Raw genomic sequence first — 13688 nt, 5'->3', positions numbered from 1 at the left:
TTTAAAAAAATACCATAATACCCCATCCCCCGGGCAACCCTCTCCCCATGGCACATGTTCAGAGAGTGAAAAAATAGTAAAGGTTTGGGTTTTCTTAGAAGGTTTTATTTAAATCTCTAACTTTGGCTATAGCCTATACAATATAAAGTTTTCATTTTAATTTTACATTTGGAAAATGTATTTTTATTTAAGAACCAATTTGAAAGGGCAATCATAATTTGGATACCTCTCGGGCAATGAACTTTTTTTTTATTGCACGGAGTGAAGATAAAACTAACGACAAAAACTAAGAAACAGTAACCAAATGTCGCAGCCTTCCCATAGGGTCATCGTTCTTCAAAAGCGGTACATGATCAGGGAGGTTTTGGAAGAATTGAGTGGCAAATGGACGGCTCCATGCTAGTTTCACCAAGCCATCAGCTACCTTGTTATCTTCGCAAGAAACATGACAGAACTTTAAGTTCCAATCCCGAGTTATCAGTTCCACTACATGTGACACCATGGGCGAGATACAATGCATGCTCGCGCATAACCAATACTTCCTTTTTATCGGTTTCAGAAACAACATACCCCAAAACCATATTACATGCCATGAATAATCCTTCAAAAATGCCCTCAAGTTTCGCATCCAAGACCCCAAAGTTCTGCATCCAAAACCGAACAACAGCGGTTTCCATAAACCCCTACAACCACCTCCCATTCAGATCTCTTATTGATAGCATAGTTTTCTATAATCTATTTATAAAAAAGATTAATATAAAAAATACTAAAATATATCTCCAGTAATATAACAAAAAGTCTATAATTTAATTATAAAAATCACCATATTTGAGGATCTTTTATCCAATCCATGGCATAGAGGATATATATCATCATTTTTCAAAAGAAGTCTAAATGCAAATCTGCAACTAATATCAACTTTTAACACAAAATACAAAGTCGATCCGCGGGGAATAATTGATAATCCCATCATATTTACAACTCAAAAAGAAAAAAACAAAAACGTTCTTACAGCTCAGAGAAGACTACAAACAAACCAGTTCAGTGCTCTCTTCTATTTGATATTGTAGATCCTGCACTGGTAAGTACGGAATTATTTTATTTCACATCATATTTCGTCGTAGAATTTGGTCAGAGATATCGGACAATTAGGTAAAGGTATCCTCCCGATCTCCTTCCGCAGTCTCGCCTTCTTCCAAATTGCTGAACTCCAGGAAATGAGTTGGCCTATGCTCCTCGTTATAGTATTCTTTGGGCGTCCCCAGCTTCACCCCGTATTTCATGCTAACCGTATGCTTCACTCCCATGAAATTGTAATTCCACGGACCATTGTCGGGAATCTATTGCAAACAAAAGCCAACAACCATCAGAACTCGGAACAATCTAAGAAGTTTAACAAAGCTTGGAACAATCCACTAGATGGGACTAAACTCTTACCATATAAAATCCAAGGAACCGATCACTCAGGAGCATCTGCACCTTCTCATAATGAGTTGGGAGGTAACCATGAGGATTGCTTCCTGTATCTTTGTTAACTCGTCCCCACTCGTAACCACTCGGGGTAAGCTTGTATGCTGTTAATGAGCACGAACCTGGAGTGAAACTGCATGTCAAGATTATACACTTCTCTCCATCCCACTGCTTGTTGTTCTCTAAAATCCGAGCATGGGATGTGACATCCTGTGGTTAGAAATGCATAAGAGAACATTTAGCTTATAACATTTTGATTTGCACCGATGAACTACAACATTCGAGTAAGAAAAAAAAATACTAAACACAAACCTGTGGCGATAACTGAGGAAGCTCATTCGGCTGTGTGTGCAACCAACCCAAAGGCTCCAGATCATTAAAAAAATCATGTTCTGGAAGAGCTGATGGAAGATTAACTTGCTGATGAGTACCCCATTGTGGTGGCATGGCAATGCATCGAATTTCCTTAACCTGGGGATTATCAGGAGGGCTTATTCCATACAGGTAACCAGCAATTTGAGTCCGGAGATCTGCTATACAGATGAATTTCTTTAAAATGTTCTTTGGCATGATATAAGTGTACCCAGTTTCCTGCAAATTTAATGTTTAATCATGTCAGCAGATTGATAAACACCAGAATTTAGATCAATCTATAGTTCTATACACCTAAAATTGGTCTTATTTTTGTTGGATAAATAATCTCACATAAGTCAAGGATACACACCTTTATGTCCTCTGAGTTCACGTATATATGATTGACTCGAAGATAAAGATTAGTAGCTGATATTGCTCTAACACGCCAATCCGTCTTGGATCCAAATGCTGCTTGTTCATAGGGACTTGTGGTGGTGACAATAAGCTCATCACCATGCACATTTGTAGTCCTTGTTGTCACAGCTGTCAGCTGGCTTGCCTCCTTTGCCTGAAAGTGCAAGTTAAAATATTATAGCTCTTAAGTTTGTGGAAGTTCTCATTTTATTAAAATAGAGGTTTAGTGATATAAAACCAAGTTAAATTAGCAATCATAAATAATAAGAAAAAAGCTGAACATAACATTAACCTGTTTCTCAATCTCAGCTATCTGCTGCCTCTGTTGAGAGGGTGGAGCAATCTCAGCTCCAAGGATAATGTCACGAATCTCGGACTGTGTAAGGGCTGATGTGTTCACATTGTTCTTTTTGGCATAGTCAGAGAGTATGAGATCTCTTAAAGCAACTTCAACCTGCACCACGAAATCATCTTTTAATGTACTGGAATGCAAAGGATGCATGATTCTAAGGGTAGATGGAAAAATGCATTATGAGTAGGAAAAATGAGTACCTTCATCCATTGATCATCAGTTAGAGACGGCCAAATATGGTGTGGTTCAGTAACAATTGTCTTATCAGGTTTCAGTAACATCTTAGCCTTCTCATTGTTCACATGAAGTGCACGGAGGATCAGAATGAGTCGGGAGAATGCAGTGTATGATGAGATACTCTTCAACCAGTCATCATATATGTTGAACAAAACCATTTGTGGCTCTGTAGCCTTCAAAATTAGATCTCCAAATTTCTCAATTTTCAAGCAAGCCTGGAATGGGAGTTGCAGCTCGCTTCCCTTGATAACAATGTTAGGGAAATCGAGTAAGTGAACCTCCAAAGGATCAAGCATTCCCTTTCGCGTAACAATGATCTGCTTGGGTTGTTCTTCAACAGGCAAAGAGCGCACAAGAGCAGCAACTTCTTCAGCAGTTTTCCACTTGGCAAGCTGACCAAGACGCTTTTGACCTGCCCAGACACTAGTGTGAATGACCTTTAGGAACAGCTGTCCAGTTCGTGGATTGAATATAAAGATGGCACCATTAATGGGTTTTGTTGTGAGATTCCCTTCAAATGTCTTGTGAATTGTCACACGATACACATTAGTGTCGTCAACAAACCAAATGATTTGGTTGCTAAAGATCTCCCCATAGTTCTGGGATGACAGATACGGCTCCGTGGGTTCAGAAGAATACAACTGCAAACCTTTCCTTATCCTCTCCCTTAAAACATATAAAGCGGGATTTGACTGTACAAGTATAGGAAAAAATAGTTCAACCCATCAGAATTATACCTACACAGGACATCTGAATAAAAAATTCTATTGAGAATGGATCAACCTATATTAAATCAGCAATAACTGCATTACCTTCATGATCTTATTCATGGCTTGAGCAAGAAGTGGCTTTGATCCAGGGAACCAATTGCCAAATGCAGAATGCAAGTTGTAAGCCAGATCAAGGCCAATCATCACCCCTACATAAACACGATAGATGTGATCAGATCAGCCCAGAGAAAAAAAGTAATATAACAGATTAGGAAAAAAGGGTAAAAGATTGAGGTTTTACCAGTGGGAGATGGATAAATGGACATGTTGTCTGTTGTATAATCCATAAATTTGGCTCGAGTATAACGCTCTATATCATGCGAGTCATAATCTCCCCAACGGAGCTGCACATCTATCCAATATTTATTGCTAGCCTTTTGATCAAACATGTCCTTGGACTCTGCCACAAGACTAGGCTTTGACATAGGCCACCTATGAGCTGCAAAGAGAAGAATATCTGCACAAGAACTATTCATCTTGTAACTCTTCCTTGGATGGATTGTCTCCTTCTGAACAGTTTCAATTTCTAAAGCATCCAACTCCTGATCTAAGACTTGGCAAAGATCCATAACCACACTCTCATGAACTTTTTGCCACAGATGGGCACGGAAGATCTGAATCAAAGATATTTTCAAGGTTGGAATCTTCCCATGCATGAAAATTCCAGTTAGATCTAGTTGCACTTGGAAACCAACATAAACATTAGCCCGATTGATTGTAGGTGACCACCAAAGAGTAAACCTACGGTTAGGAATCTGATTTAGACCAGATCTCTGAGCATTAGTGAGCTTCTTATACTTCATTGACTCCTCAAATCCAGAAGCCTTTTCCCAAAACAGACCCTCCCACGTTGGAAAGCTGTAATTTCAGGAATGGTGGACAAAGTAAGACGCGACAATCCAAATAATTACTAAGCACAGAAATCATATAAGTGATCTATGAACTGTATAACTTAAAACAAGTACTTACTATGTTCCTTTAAACAAGGTATGTTCTAGAATTCCTTCAACACCTCCCAGAGCTTGGATGACATCAGTTCGATAGTTATTCAAGTTCCACAATTTTCCATCATGCCTTTGGTGAGTCCACCAGAATGGATTCTGCTTCAAAACTTGGTACTGCTTGAAGTCTGTGCGTACTCTCCATCCTTTGTCATATGCTAATGTGTGCCTGTCTTTCTGAAACAAAGTATTTATACGTGGTATTCCCCTATCCCATGAATCCTATTAATAAATCCAGGAGAATATCATCAGTATACTATTTCCTTATGGCAGACAAATCATATAATGCAAAAATGGCATTGGATGAATAAATTTCACAATAATATGATAAAACGAATTTAACAAGTGCAAAATATTAAATGTAAATAGAATTAGGAACTAAAGATGCAATGGCTTAAGAAAAGGAAAAAGAGAACACACTTCCAAATCCTCAAGAGTTAGGCGCCTATTTTGTGCCTGTGCTTCCTGCCTCTTCAGAGCATACTCTGCCCAAACACGCTGCGAGTCTATGAACTCACTCTCCCATGGCTGTTAAAAGTCAGCAAGATGATCAAACAACTGACCAACATCTGAGAAAGGAAAACACAAAAAGAGAATGCATTTGATTTTTTACCTGTATGTACCGATAAAGATTAGGAATCAATTGGTCTTCTTCATGACTCATACCACTCCTAAAGTGAGTTACACCAACATCAGTCTGCTGACTGTATCGGAGATCACTCTGCGGAATCAATATGTGACCCATTGATAACATACCAAGTCCTCCAATCTCTTTAGGAGTGTAAAAAATGACAGGAGGGAATCTGTGAGGCATTATAGTTCATTAAGGAAAAATATTATAAGAACAAAAGTTGAAAGAATGAATGAAAAGAGGTACTAAAAAATAATCATACCGACTAGGCATTTTTGAATTCAGTCCAATCTTGATACGAGTTTGAATTTTATTTTCACATTTAACAAGTAGATCTAGAAGCTCTTGTGTATGTACAGTTGCTTCACGGAAGTAAGTCATAAGACCTATTCAACAGAAAAGGAAAAAGAGGAATAAATTCAATATAATAGATCAAACAGTATATTCAGAATTAATATGATCAAATAAATACCTATTAAGGCAGTATTCCATTTGTTGACTATCTTTGTGAATGTTGTTGACCCAGAAGACATAAGAATCTGCCTAACACGATTCTCAAATACCTTCATATGCTCATCATCAACTCGTAAGAAAGCAACTGCAGTTCTCTCTTTTGTCTGTTCATTCTGCAAATTCCAGACCCCATCTCTTGTATTGCTAAATGCTTCTTGAGTCATTCTTATTTTTGGAAGTATCCGAACTTCAAAACCACACCTAGACATCAGAAATAAGGATACTGTATCAGTCAAACTGTTTACGGGAGGAATATTCATAACCAAAATGGAAAGCCAAGTATACAGGATCAAACTTAGCAAAGCAGAAAATAAATTAATCAGAAACCTCACATATAAACTGTAGAAAATAAAGTTCATCTACCATATAACTATTATACTTATATAACACAATCATATGAAAATTCATGATCAAATAAAGCAAAATTTATTCTACCACTAGGCAACTTTACGCCAATGAGCAAAAACAGTATATCGACAGACTTCTAGCATCTTAGCTTAATGATCCAGATGAACAATACACATTATCATGAATTCCTCCTAGTGGTAGGTCAAATTAACACACCTCAAGTGTAAAAAATATAATGAATTTCAGAAGAAATCAACAGCATACCTTCCTCCACATACTCGCAATAATTTTACTACAGATTGCAGCAAGCAGCTAATAAAAAGTCAAATAAAGAAAAAAACATACATGCTGAAAAGCAGGTTGGGATTATCCTTGCTGTAGACAGAAACAAAGCTGTTCTCCCATTCCAAAGTTGTGATGCTTCTAGGCAGGCGATTCTTCATGTCCCAAAAGACACTTCTTCCCAGATTAACTAAAATGAAGAAAGGAGAGATTAGAACAGAAATCACATCTACTAAATTAATTGTCCTAAAAGTTTCACATCGTTAAGATTTCACATACCATCATGTTTCATAAGTCTCATTCTCGCATCTCTTGGCCAGCATTTCTTGTTGTTGTATCCAACCATATTTTCATTGTTCGGATCAGGGTGCTCAGTAAGATATCGCTGGATAAGGTCCCGTGCTTCTTCATGTGTGAATCTGAACAAAATGTGCACTCTGTCAATGTACCTAGAGTACAGACGAATTGGATGTCGGGTTTCAACCTTTGTGTCCCAGTATGTGATAAATTCATTTGGCATCTGGGGTGGCCCAGCAATCTCACTGGCACGAGTCAATCCAAGAAGCAAGAGATCCAGAACAAGTCCATAATACTGGACAACAAAAGAAGCAAACTGAAGACCACGTATAAGGCCATACGAATTTGTGTGGCTCATATCTTTGTAAGACAACACCACATTGTTCTTTGCGGTAACATAATCTGCAATGTTGTGATCAAGAACCAAACGTAGAAGCCTGCAAAATACAAACAAATATTATAGATATCCAACATAGCCAATACTGAGATAAGCAAAAGATTTCAACAAAAGCATACCTGTTCAACATTGTCAAGTCAATCTTGTCGAAGAACTTCTCAAATTTTGTTTGAAGCATTACCACACACTGCCCCTCACTTGTGTCCCATATCCCTTGCAAATTATTTATACCTTGGCACCATTTGTAAACCAAAAGTGGAGGTGGCTCTGAATCTGCAGGCTTAATCCAATTAGGGAACAGATGGCGCTTGTCTCCTTCATACCATAGGTACTGGTCAAGATAAGCATCTGTAATCTTCTCGAGGGGCTCAATTTCATAGACTGGAATCAAATAGCTATACAAATCCATGAACTCTATGCCAACCTGAAAAAGAACATATAAATTCAAGTTCAGACATCTAATATGAAGTTCAAAACCAACATAGAAATGACTTCCAGTCACCAACTCACTTCTTTGAAGGCACGCTGGGTAAGTAAATGTCGCTTGATCCTCGATAAGGCCTCATGAGGATTATCATAAGCCTGTTCAATTAGACCCAACTCTTCCCTTTGGAGTTGGTTTAATCTTACAGCTACACTGTAAGATTCCTTCAACCTCTCCAGTGCAAGGATAAGTAACTTAGTATCATGCTTGTAAGACAAGGGAGGAAATGGAATGGGAGAGAATTTTCTGGACTCCAACCAATGCACCGTTGTAGTATAAATTGCAACTGCTTCTTCTGGAGTGACATATGGCCCATCTTTCAAATAATTGTGCTGCCGTTCTTGCTCAGCTTTCAGCCAGAGTCGTGTCAATCTGCCCAAGTTTTTCCTGCAAACTGTTTTATCAACAGTTGCACCCCTTCTGATACGTTCGCGATTGTAATGAGCAACATTTGTCCACCAGTCAGCTTTTGACTTGACATATCTAAGTATCATATTCTCAATGGGAACTGGCAGACCCGGAACCTGCATAACAGAACAGTAAGACAACAAGCACAAGTTAAAGATATAGAAAACAAATTATGTCAGGACATTACCTTCCATGGGATGTTTGCCTTCCAACAGCGCCATGCCTCACTTAGATGCTGCAATATTGTTCTAGCTTTATTTTGCTTAATACCCTCTGTAGTTCAGTCAGGAACATAATAGAATAAGAAACTGTCAACTAGAAAATAAAAATTGTAACAAATAAAAACTATTGAAAATCACCTGGCATGGCATCAAGGACATCATGCATGACAGCAGCTCGAAGTTCCAGATCAAAATGGCTCTCAACCCGTTGCTTGGTAACAGTCTTTGCCACTCCTTTCGAATGGCGCCCTTCAAATTGACGAGCAAGCAGATTTCCTAACCACCTTTCTAGAAGAGGAACAATGCCACGGAGGAAAAACAGCCATACCCTCCACATTGGAGCCCAAAATCCACATCCTGGTCCCTTCCCTACAGGCCCAGTATTGAAGCGGTAGTAAATCAAGTGCTTCAAGTCTTTGCACATCCTAATCTGTCTCATGAGCCTGTACTTGTAACGATACATCCCAGTCAACTGGCCAACATGGGAAAATGTATATTGCAGACCATCGGCCAATTGGAAAGCATCAACATTGCCAAGTCGAAACTGGACATTAGCATCAACTACAAGCTTTGTTAAACGCAGGATCTCACGACAAAGATGAAAAGCATTGCCAAAACGTGACTTCTTGCGCTCTTTTGTAGTGAGAGTCTTCACAGGCTTCAAGTTGAAGTTATAATCCAAGTGAAGGTAGTTCAAATTTTTCCTATGTATCAACAGGTTCAGCATGTTGTACCCTTGTTTACACACTTGAAGACCTGCTTCAACCCAATCAAGCTCAGTCGTCTGGAAAAACTTTGTTGCCTGAAGAGACCGGAACAAGTGCTTCTTCTTTTGAGCCTTAGGTGGTCTGTGATGCAGCTCATTCAACACAAAGCATTTCAATAGTTTCTGATAACTAACCCGCACTTTAACAGGGTAAGATGGAGGACAGTGCTCCTTGTACCACTCTGAGACGAGCGGTATATCTTCAGCACGCCGCATCCGACCGGATCTCATGTTAAAAGGGCGTGGAGCAAATAAAAGAGAAATCCCAGCAGCAGTGGTATCCGTGTAAAGTTGTGTGTCATTCAGCAAAGGTTCCACCCCTTCTGGCAAGACAAAATCATCATCATCGTCATCATCATAGATTTTCTTCTCACGCCGCTCCTTGTTTGTGGTAGTTATGGGGTGTATCAAAGGATCATAGTAGAATGCCGGTAAATCAGGGTCTTCTGTTTTAATGTACATGACCATGGGAGTGTGATACACACACAACTTTACTTTCCTGGGCCTATTGTTATAAAGATGAGGAAAGGCAATTCTGTACTCAGTCCTAAGAGGTGACCGGATAATTAGTTTGTTTATGTCATTAAATTCATTCCAGTCCTCATCCCCTTTCTCCATATCTCGGTATAGAGGTTCAAACTTAGGACCACCTACAAGTATGAACAATTAGTTGAGAAATCATTCAAGCAGCATAAAGACAAAAAGCACGTGAAACCAACAGAAATCATCACTTTATTAATCTTGAAGAAAACTGGTATCCCAGCCACAACATGGCATAAAGACAGTATCTCATTAATTTCCATTCTTATCTTCTGCCCCGCCCAAATCCCACCCAACTAAAAACAAATAAAAAAAAATAAGAATTGATTCGAATGCCAATATGAATATCAATCAAATACAGGACCAACAAATACAAGCAATACACAAGTAAAAATAAAATAAATTACAGCTTCCAAATATATTTGCAATATGAATATCAATCAATCAATGGTAACGACCCCACAAGACAGTGTCAACAAAACTTAGAAAATTCAAAACATGCATGAATGTACGAAAATAGCAGCTTAGTGTATTACAAAAAGGTAGGAGACTAACCGGGTATGCACATATTCAATGCTTTTGCTGTGAAGAATGACTCCATGTCAAACAAGTAGAAATAATTCCGGTCAATCAAATCAGAAAGCAGCTGTCCAGCAAGCCGGTGCAGAGTTGCCATAATTGGAAGGGACAGATGCCATTTCCTGTAACTTGGACCATTGATAAGCTTTGTTTTTACAAGAGGCTTATGGTCATAAAACCAAGTGTGTACAGCGGAATCTTCCTCTTCATCCAGCTCCAACTGAATTGGCTCTAGAGGATCGACGTCTAATAAATTATCAGAATAGTCTAACGGAGGTTCCTCATCATCAAATGGTGGAAACCTCATTCTCTTGAAATGACGACGATCTCTTTTCTCTCTCCGCATCATGATCCACATAGTTCCCCACTGTAAAAATAAAAACAATTTAATCAATAACAACAACAATGTATTACTTCCATGTATAATTGAACTGAGAGACAATTTAATTCGGTGTTCGATTTGTTGTACGAAGGGAGAGAAATAAGCATACCTGTGCTAAATAAATTGGTTCAACAACCCATGGTATTTCATTCACAAATGTGATCGCTCCTGTGATATGGTATAAGACCTTCACATCACGGACCTGTTCCCAAGGCATTGGCATATTCTCAAGGAGCTTATAAACTGCATGTGGAATGAATTTAAGGGCGCCTAGGTACACACGTTTATCATGACGGTATTTTTTTGAAGACATATCCCCATGGTCTCTGTCAGACAGAAAACAAAATTAACTATTATTACATCATGCATATACTGCAATGAATGTTCAGAGTACTAGATCCAATGTGAAAACCAGGAACCATTCAAAAAGGCAAAGAGAACAAGAAATATAAAATAAATATACCATTAGATATAAATTTAGGGTGGCTATAAAGAGAGTACCTTCCTTCGATTGAAAAAAATCAGAAAGTGTAAATAATGAAGAACAACTGATGAGGATCAAATTGCTCAAAATAAAGGGAATATATATATTAAGTTCAACAGCCTTCACATCCTGAGGATAATCAGGCATCAAATCAGAAAATAAATATAGAACACAAGCCACTGTTACAGATACATTTTACAATTAAGCATTCCCTTTATATTTCATTGTACAGAAAAGTAACTATGAACATCCAACTTCCAAGGGGCATTTTATGCACTGATCCAACAAGAACAACTGAAACGCCACTAACATTTTGTCAGTTTTCCTACTATGTGGGGTCCGCTATATGATAAGTATATGGATCATATTGTACCCATACACCCTACTTAAGCCTTTCCTATGCAAACTCAGTAAGCAGTCATGATGCAGGAGCATATATTATTATAATATCTGTTTATTTCAGTTTTACTAAATATTAGAGATAGTTTAGATTGCTAGGCTTATAAGTTTCTTTTATGTTTTAAATCTAGCGCTAGGATTAAATTATCTTTGAAACCCTATCACGAATAAGTTGTAAAAATATTACAGCCACAACTTATCGTTAATATTCTCTTTGGATTAAAAGAAAACTAGAGGTCTCCCTTAACCCTAAGTTTTTCTTGAGTTCCATCTTCTTTCCTACTTGTTTGTTCAGCCTTATTTCTTTTAATTACTGTTGATTTTCATCTTAAATCAAGTCATCCTTTGATGATATCAATATCATCATCTGTTTTCCTCTCCTCTTAAAACTACCAATGAAAGCTTCCTATGATAGAATTTCTCTAGTCTTAACAGAACATAGCAGAAACAAGAATATAAGTCCCGCAAGATTGATTAAACCGAAAAACACTCTATATCCTTAAAATTAGAGAAAATAACATAAAAAACAATCGATGAATGAAATCTATCTTAACCGACCTAACCAACTAAACAATTCTTGAAAAGGTAAAACACTTAAAACAAAAGACAAAACCATATTAACCGACCTTACCAGCTTAACAATCTTTAATCCATAAAAAGACTAAAATCAAGAACGCCACAAAAAAATTCAAACAAAGAAAATCTCACTGAACTCTGTCTTAAACTTGTCAAAATGTAAGAAAAAAATAACATGAAATAATAAAGCTCTCACCTGATAATCTTCCGGACGTGCTCAGGAGGCATGTCCTCCTTCTGCGTCTCAACAAAACCAAACTTCCTTTTATCTCCATATCGCTTAGAGTTAAGCTGCATCCATTTCCGAGCCTTCTCCTCCAGATTCGCCTCAGCATCCTGTGGCGTCGCCTGAGGAGCCAGTACGGTGTACGAAGGCTGAGCAGCTGGAGGCGGCGGGATGGTGGATCCACCAGTTCCCGGTGGCGCAATCTGAGCGCCGTTGTTGTTGTTGTTCCACATGACTACTATTGGCCCAGAAACTCCTACCTCAGCCTAAAAGAAGGAATTAGAGGGTATATCGGACTTCGTTCGATGAAATGAATTTTTGAAATTAGGGTTTTAGAGGGGATTTGAGTTTCCTACTTTCTCTTCTCTTTTCTATTTTTCTCCTCCCTCTTTGCAAAGCGTAGGATTTTTCGAGTATAATGTAGGAAATCGTTTGGTTTTATTTATAGATAATATATTAGTTTTAGGGATAGAAAATGGCGGTGATGTGTTGTGTTGTGGGTCGTTTCTAGATTTGAAAGACCCATTTAGCCCTTTTGACGGACTGATGTCCGATATGGCCCAATCCCAGTTTTTCTTCTGGCTAAGCTTTTAATGCATGAACCAACAAATTCTGCACACACAAGCTGAGACTGATGTCCAATACAATCCACACAAGTCTAAATTATTTATTTTTAATTATAAAACAATAAAATTTATATTATTATTTATATATTTTATAATTAAGTTTAAATAAAAGCATGCTTTAATCAATTTGATTTATACTAAGATTACGTCAATATAATATACAGATTAAATTATTAAATTTTACATCTTCGTTCAGAAGATCTTTGATTTCAGCCTATCTCATCATCTTTTTATATTTCCTTTATTTTTTATTAATAAAATGATATTTTTTGCGATTTTATTGAGATGAAGTTACTTTTTTAATAAAAAAATATTAACTTAACATATATATCAATAAATTAATATATGTGAATGTGTCGTTAACAAATATTAAGCACATGTAGATATATAATGTGAACAATAAATATTGAATTAATAGTCATATCTAAAAAATATTATTTTAATCAAAATTAAAATAAAATCAAAATTGGAAGAAAAAAATGTACACGTGTTTTCTTCTTCTTCTTGGATTTTATAAACAAGAAGACACCGAATGATCTTGGAAAATAACTTTAGAGCATGACTCGTGATCTGCACAGCAGTCTTTGCTCCTATGTGTTCTGCAAATGACATGAAATATATGGAAAAAAGGGTAATAGAACTATAAATCATGGCTTCTGTTTTTTCACCAGTTAATATTACCACAAAAAACCTGTTGGATGACCGTTTTCCTCTCATTGATTGGCCTTGTGAAGCGAAACCAACTGTTCAGAAGCAAAAACGTAAAGATCACGTGAACAAGGCATTGTCTACACCATGAGGGAGTTGATCAGGACTTACAAACAATTGTTTCCGATTCAAACTTTCCAATCCAACAAAGCCATCAGCATTAACATGTTAAGCCGATGAGAAGCTGGAAGTGATGGGCATCGACTGCGGACTGGAGACTTGA

The 13688-nt window shown here is 37.5% G+C and overlaps 1 protein-coding gene across 1 annotated transcript; it reads right to left on the bottom strand.

Annotated features, from left to right (window-relative positions):
* Positions 1–964: 964 nt before the first annotated feature.
* Positions 965–12537, bottom strand: LOC120125438 (pre-mRNA-processing-splicing factor 8A). The gene is made up of 22 exons (XM_039143869.1): positions 12102–12537; positions 10556–10772; positions 10041–10431; positions 8318–9595; positions 8146–8231; positions 7577–8074; positions 7186–7490; positions 6652–7106; positions 6436–6562; positions 5702–5943; positions 5492–5615; positions 5212–5401; positions 5019–5126; positions 4567–4820; positions 3839–4455; positions 3640–3746; positions 2791–3519; positions 2531–2692; positions 2195–2392; positions 1783–2061; positions 1438–1680; positions 965–1340 (listed from the first exon to the last, which is right to left on the bottom strand). Exons 1-22 carry the CDS (start codon positions 12362–12364, stop codon positions 1149–1151), a joined length of 7065 nt encoding a protein of 2354 aa, XP_038999800.1. The 5' UTR covers positions 12365–12537; the 3' UTR covers positions 965–1148.
* Between the last annotated feature and the right edge of the window lie 1151 nt (positions 12538–13688).

This window comes from Hibiscus syriacus, unplaced genomic scaffold, assembly GCF_006381635.1.
Source record: "Hibiscus syriacus cultivar Baekdansim isolate YM2019G1 unplaced genomic scaffold, ASM638163v2 tig00110430_pilon, whole genome shotgun sequence".
In the NCBI taxonomy this organism is placed as follows: domain Eukaryota; kingdom Viridiplantae; phylum Streptophyta; class Magnoliopsida; order Malvales; family Malvaceae; genus Hibiscus; species Hibiscus syriacus.
The sequence above is the reverse complement of the archived record's forward strand: the minus strand, read 5'-3'. Positions and strand labels throughout refer to the sequence as shown.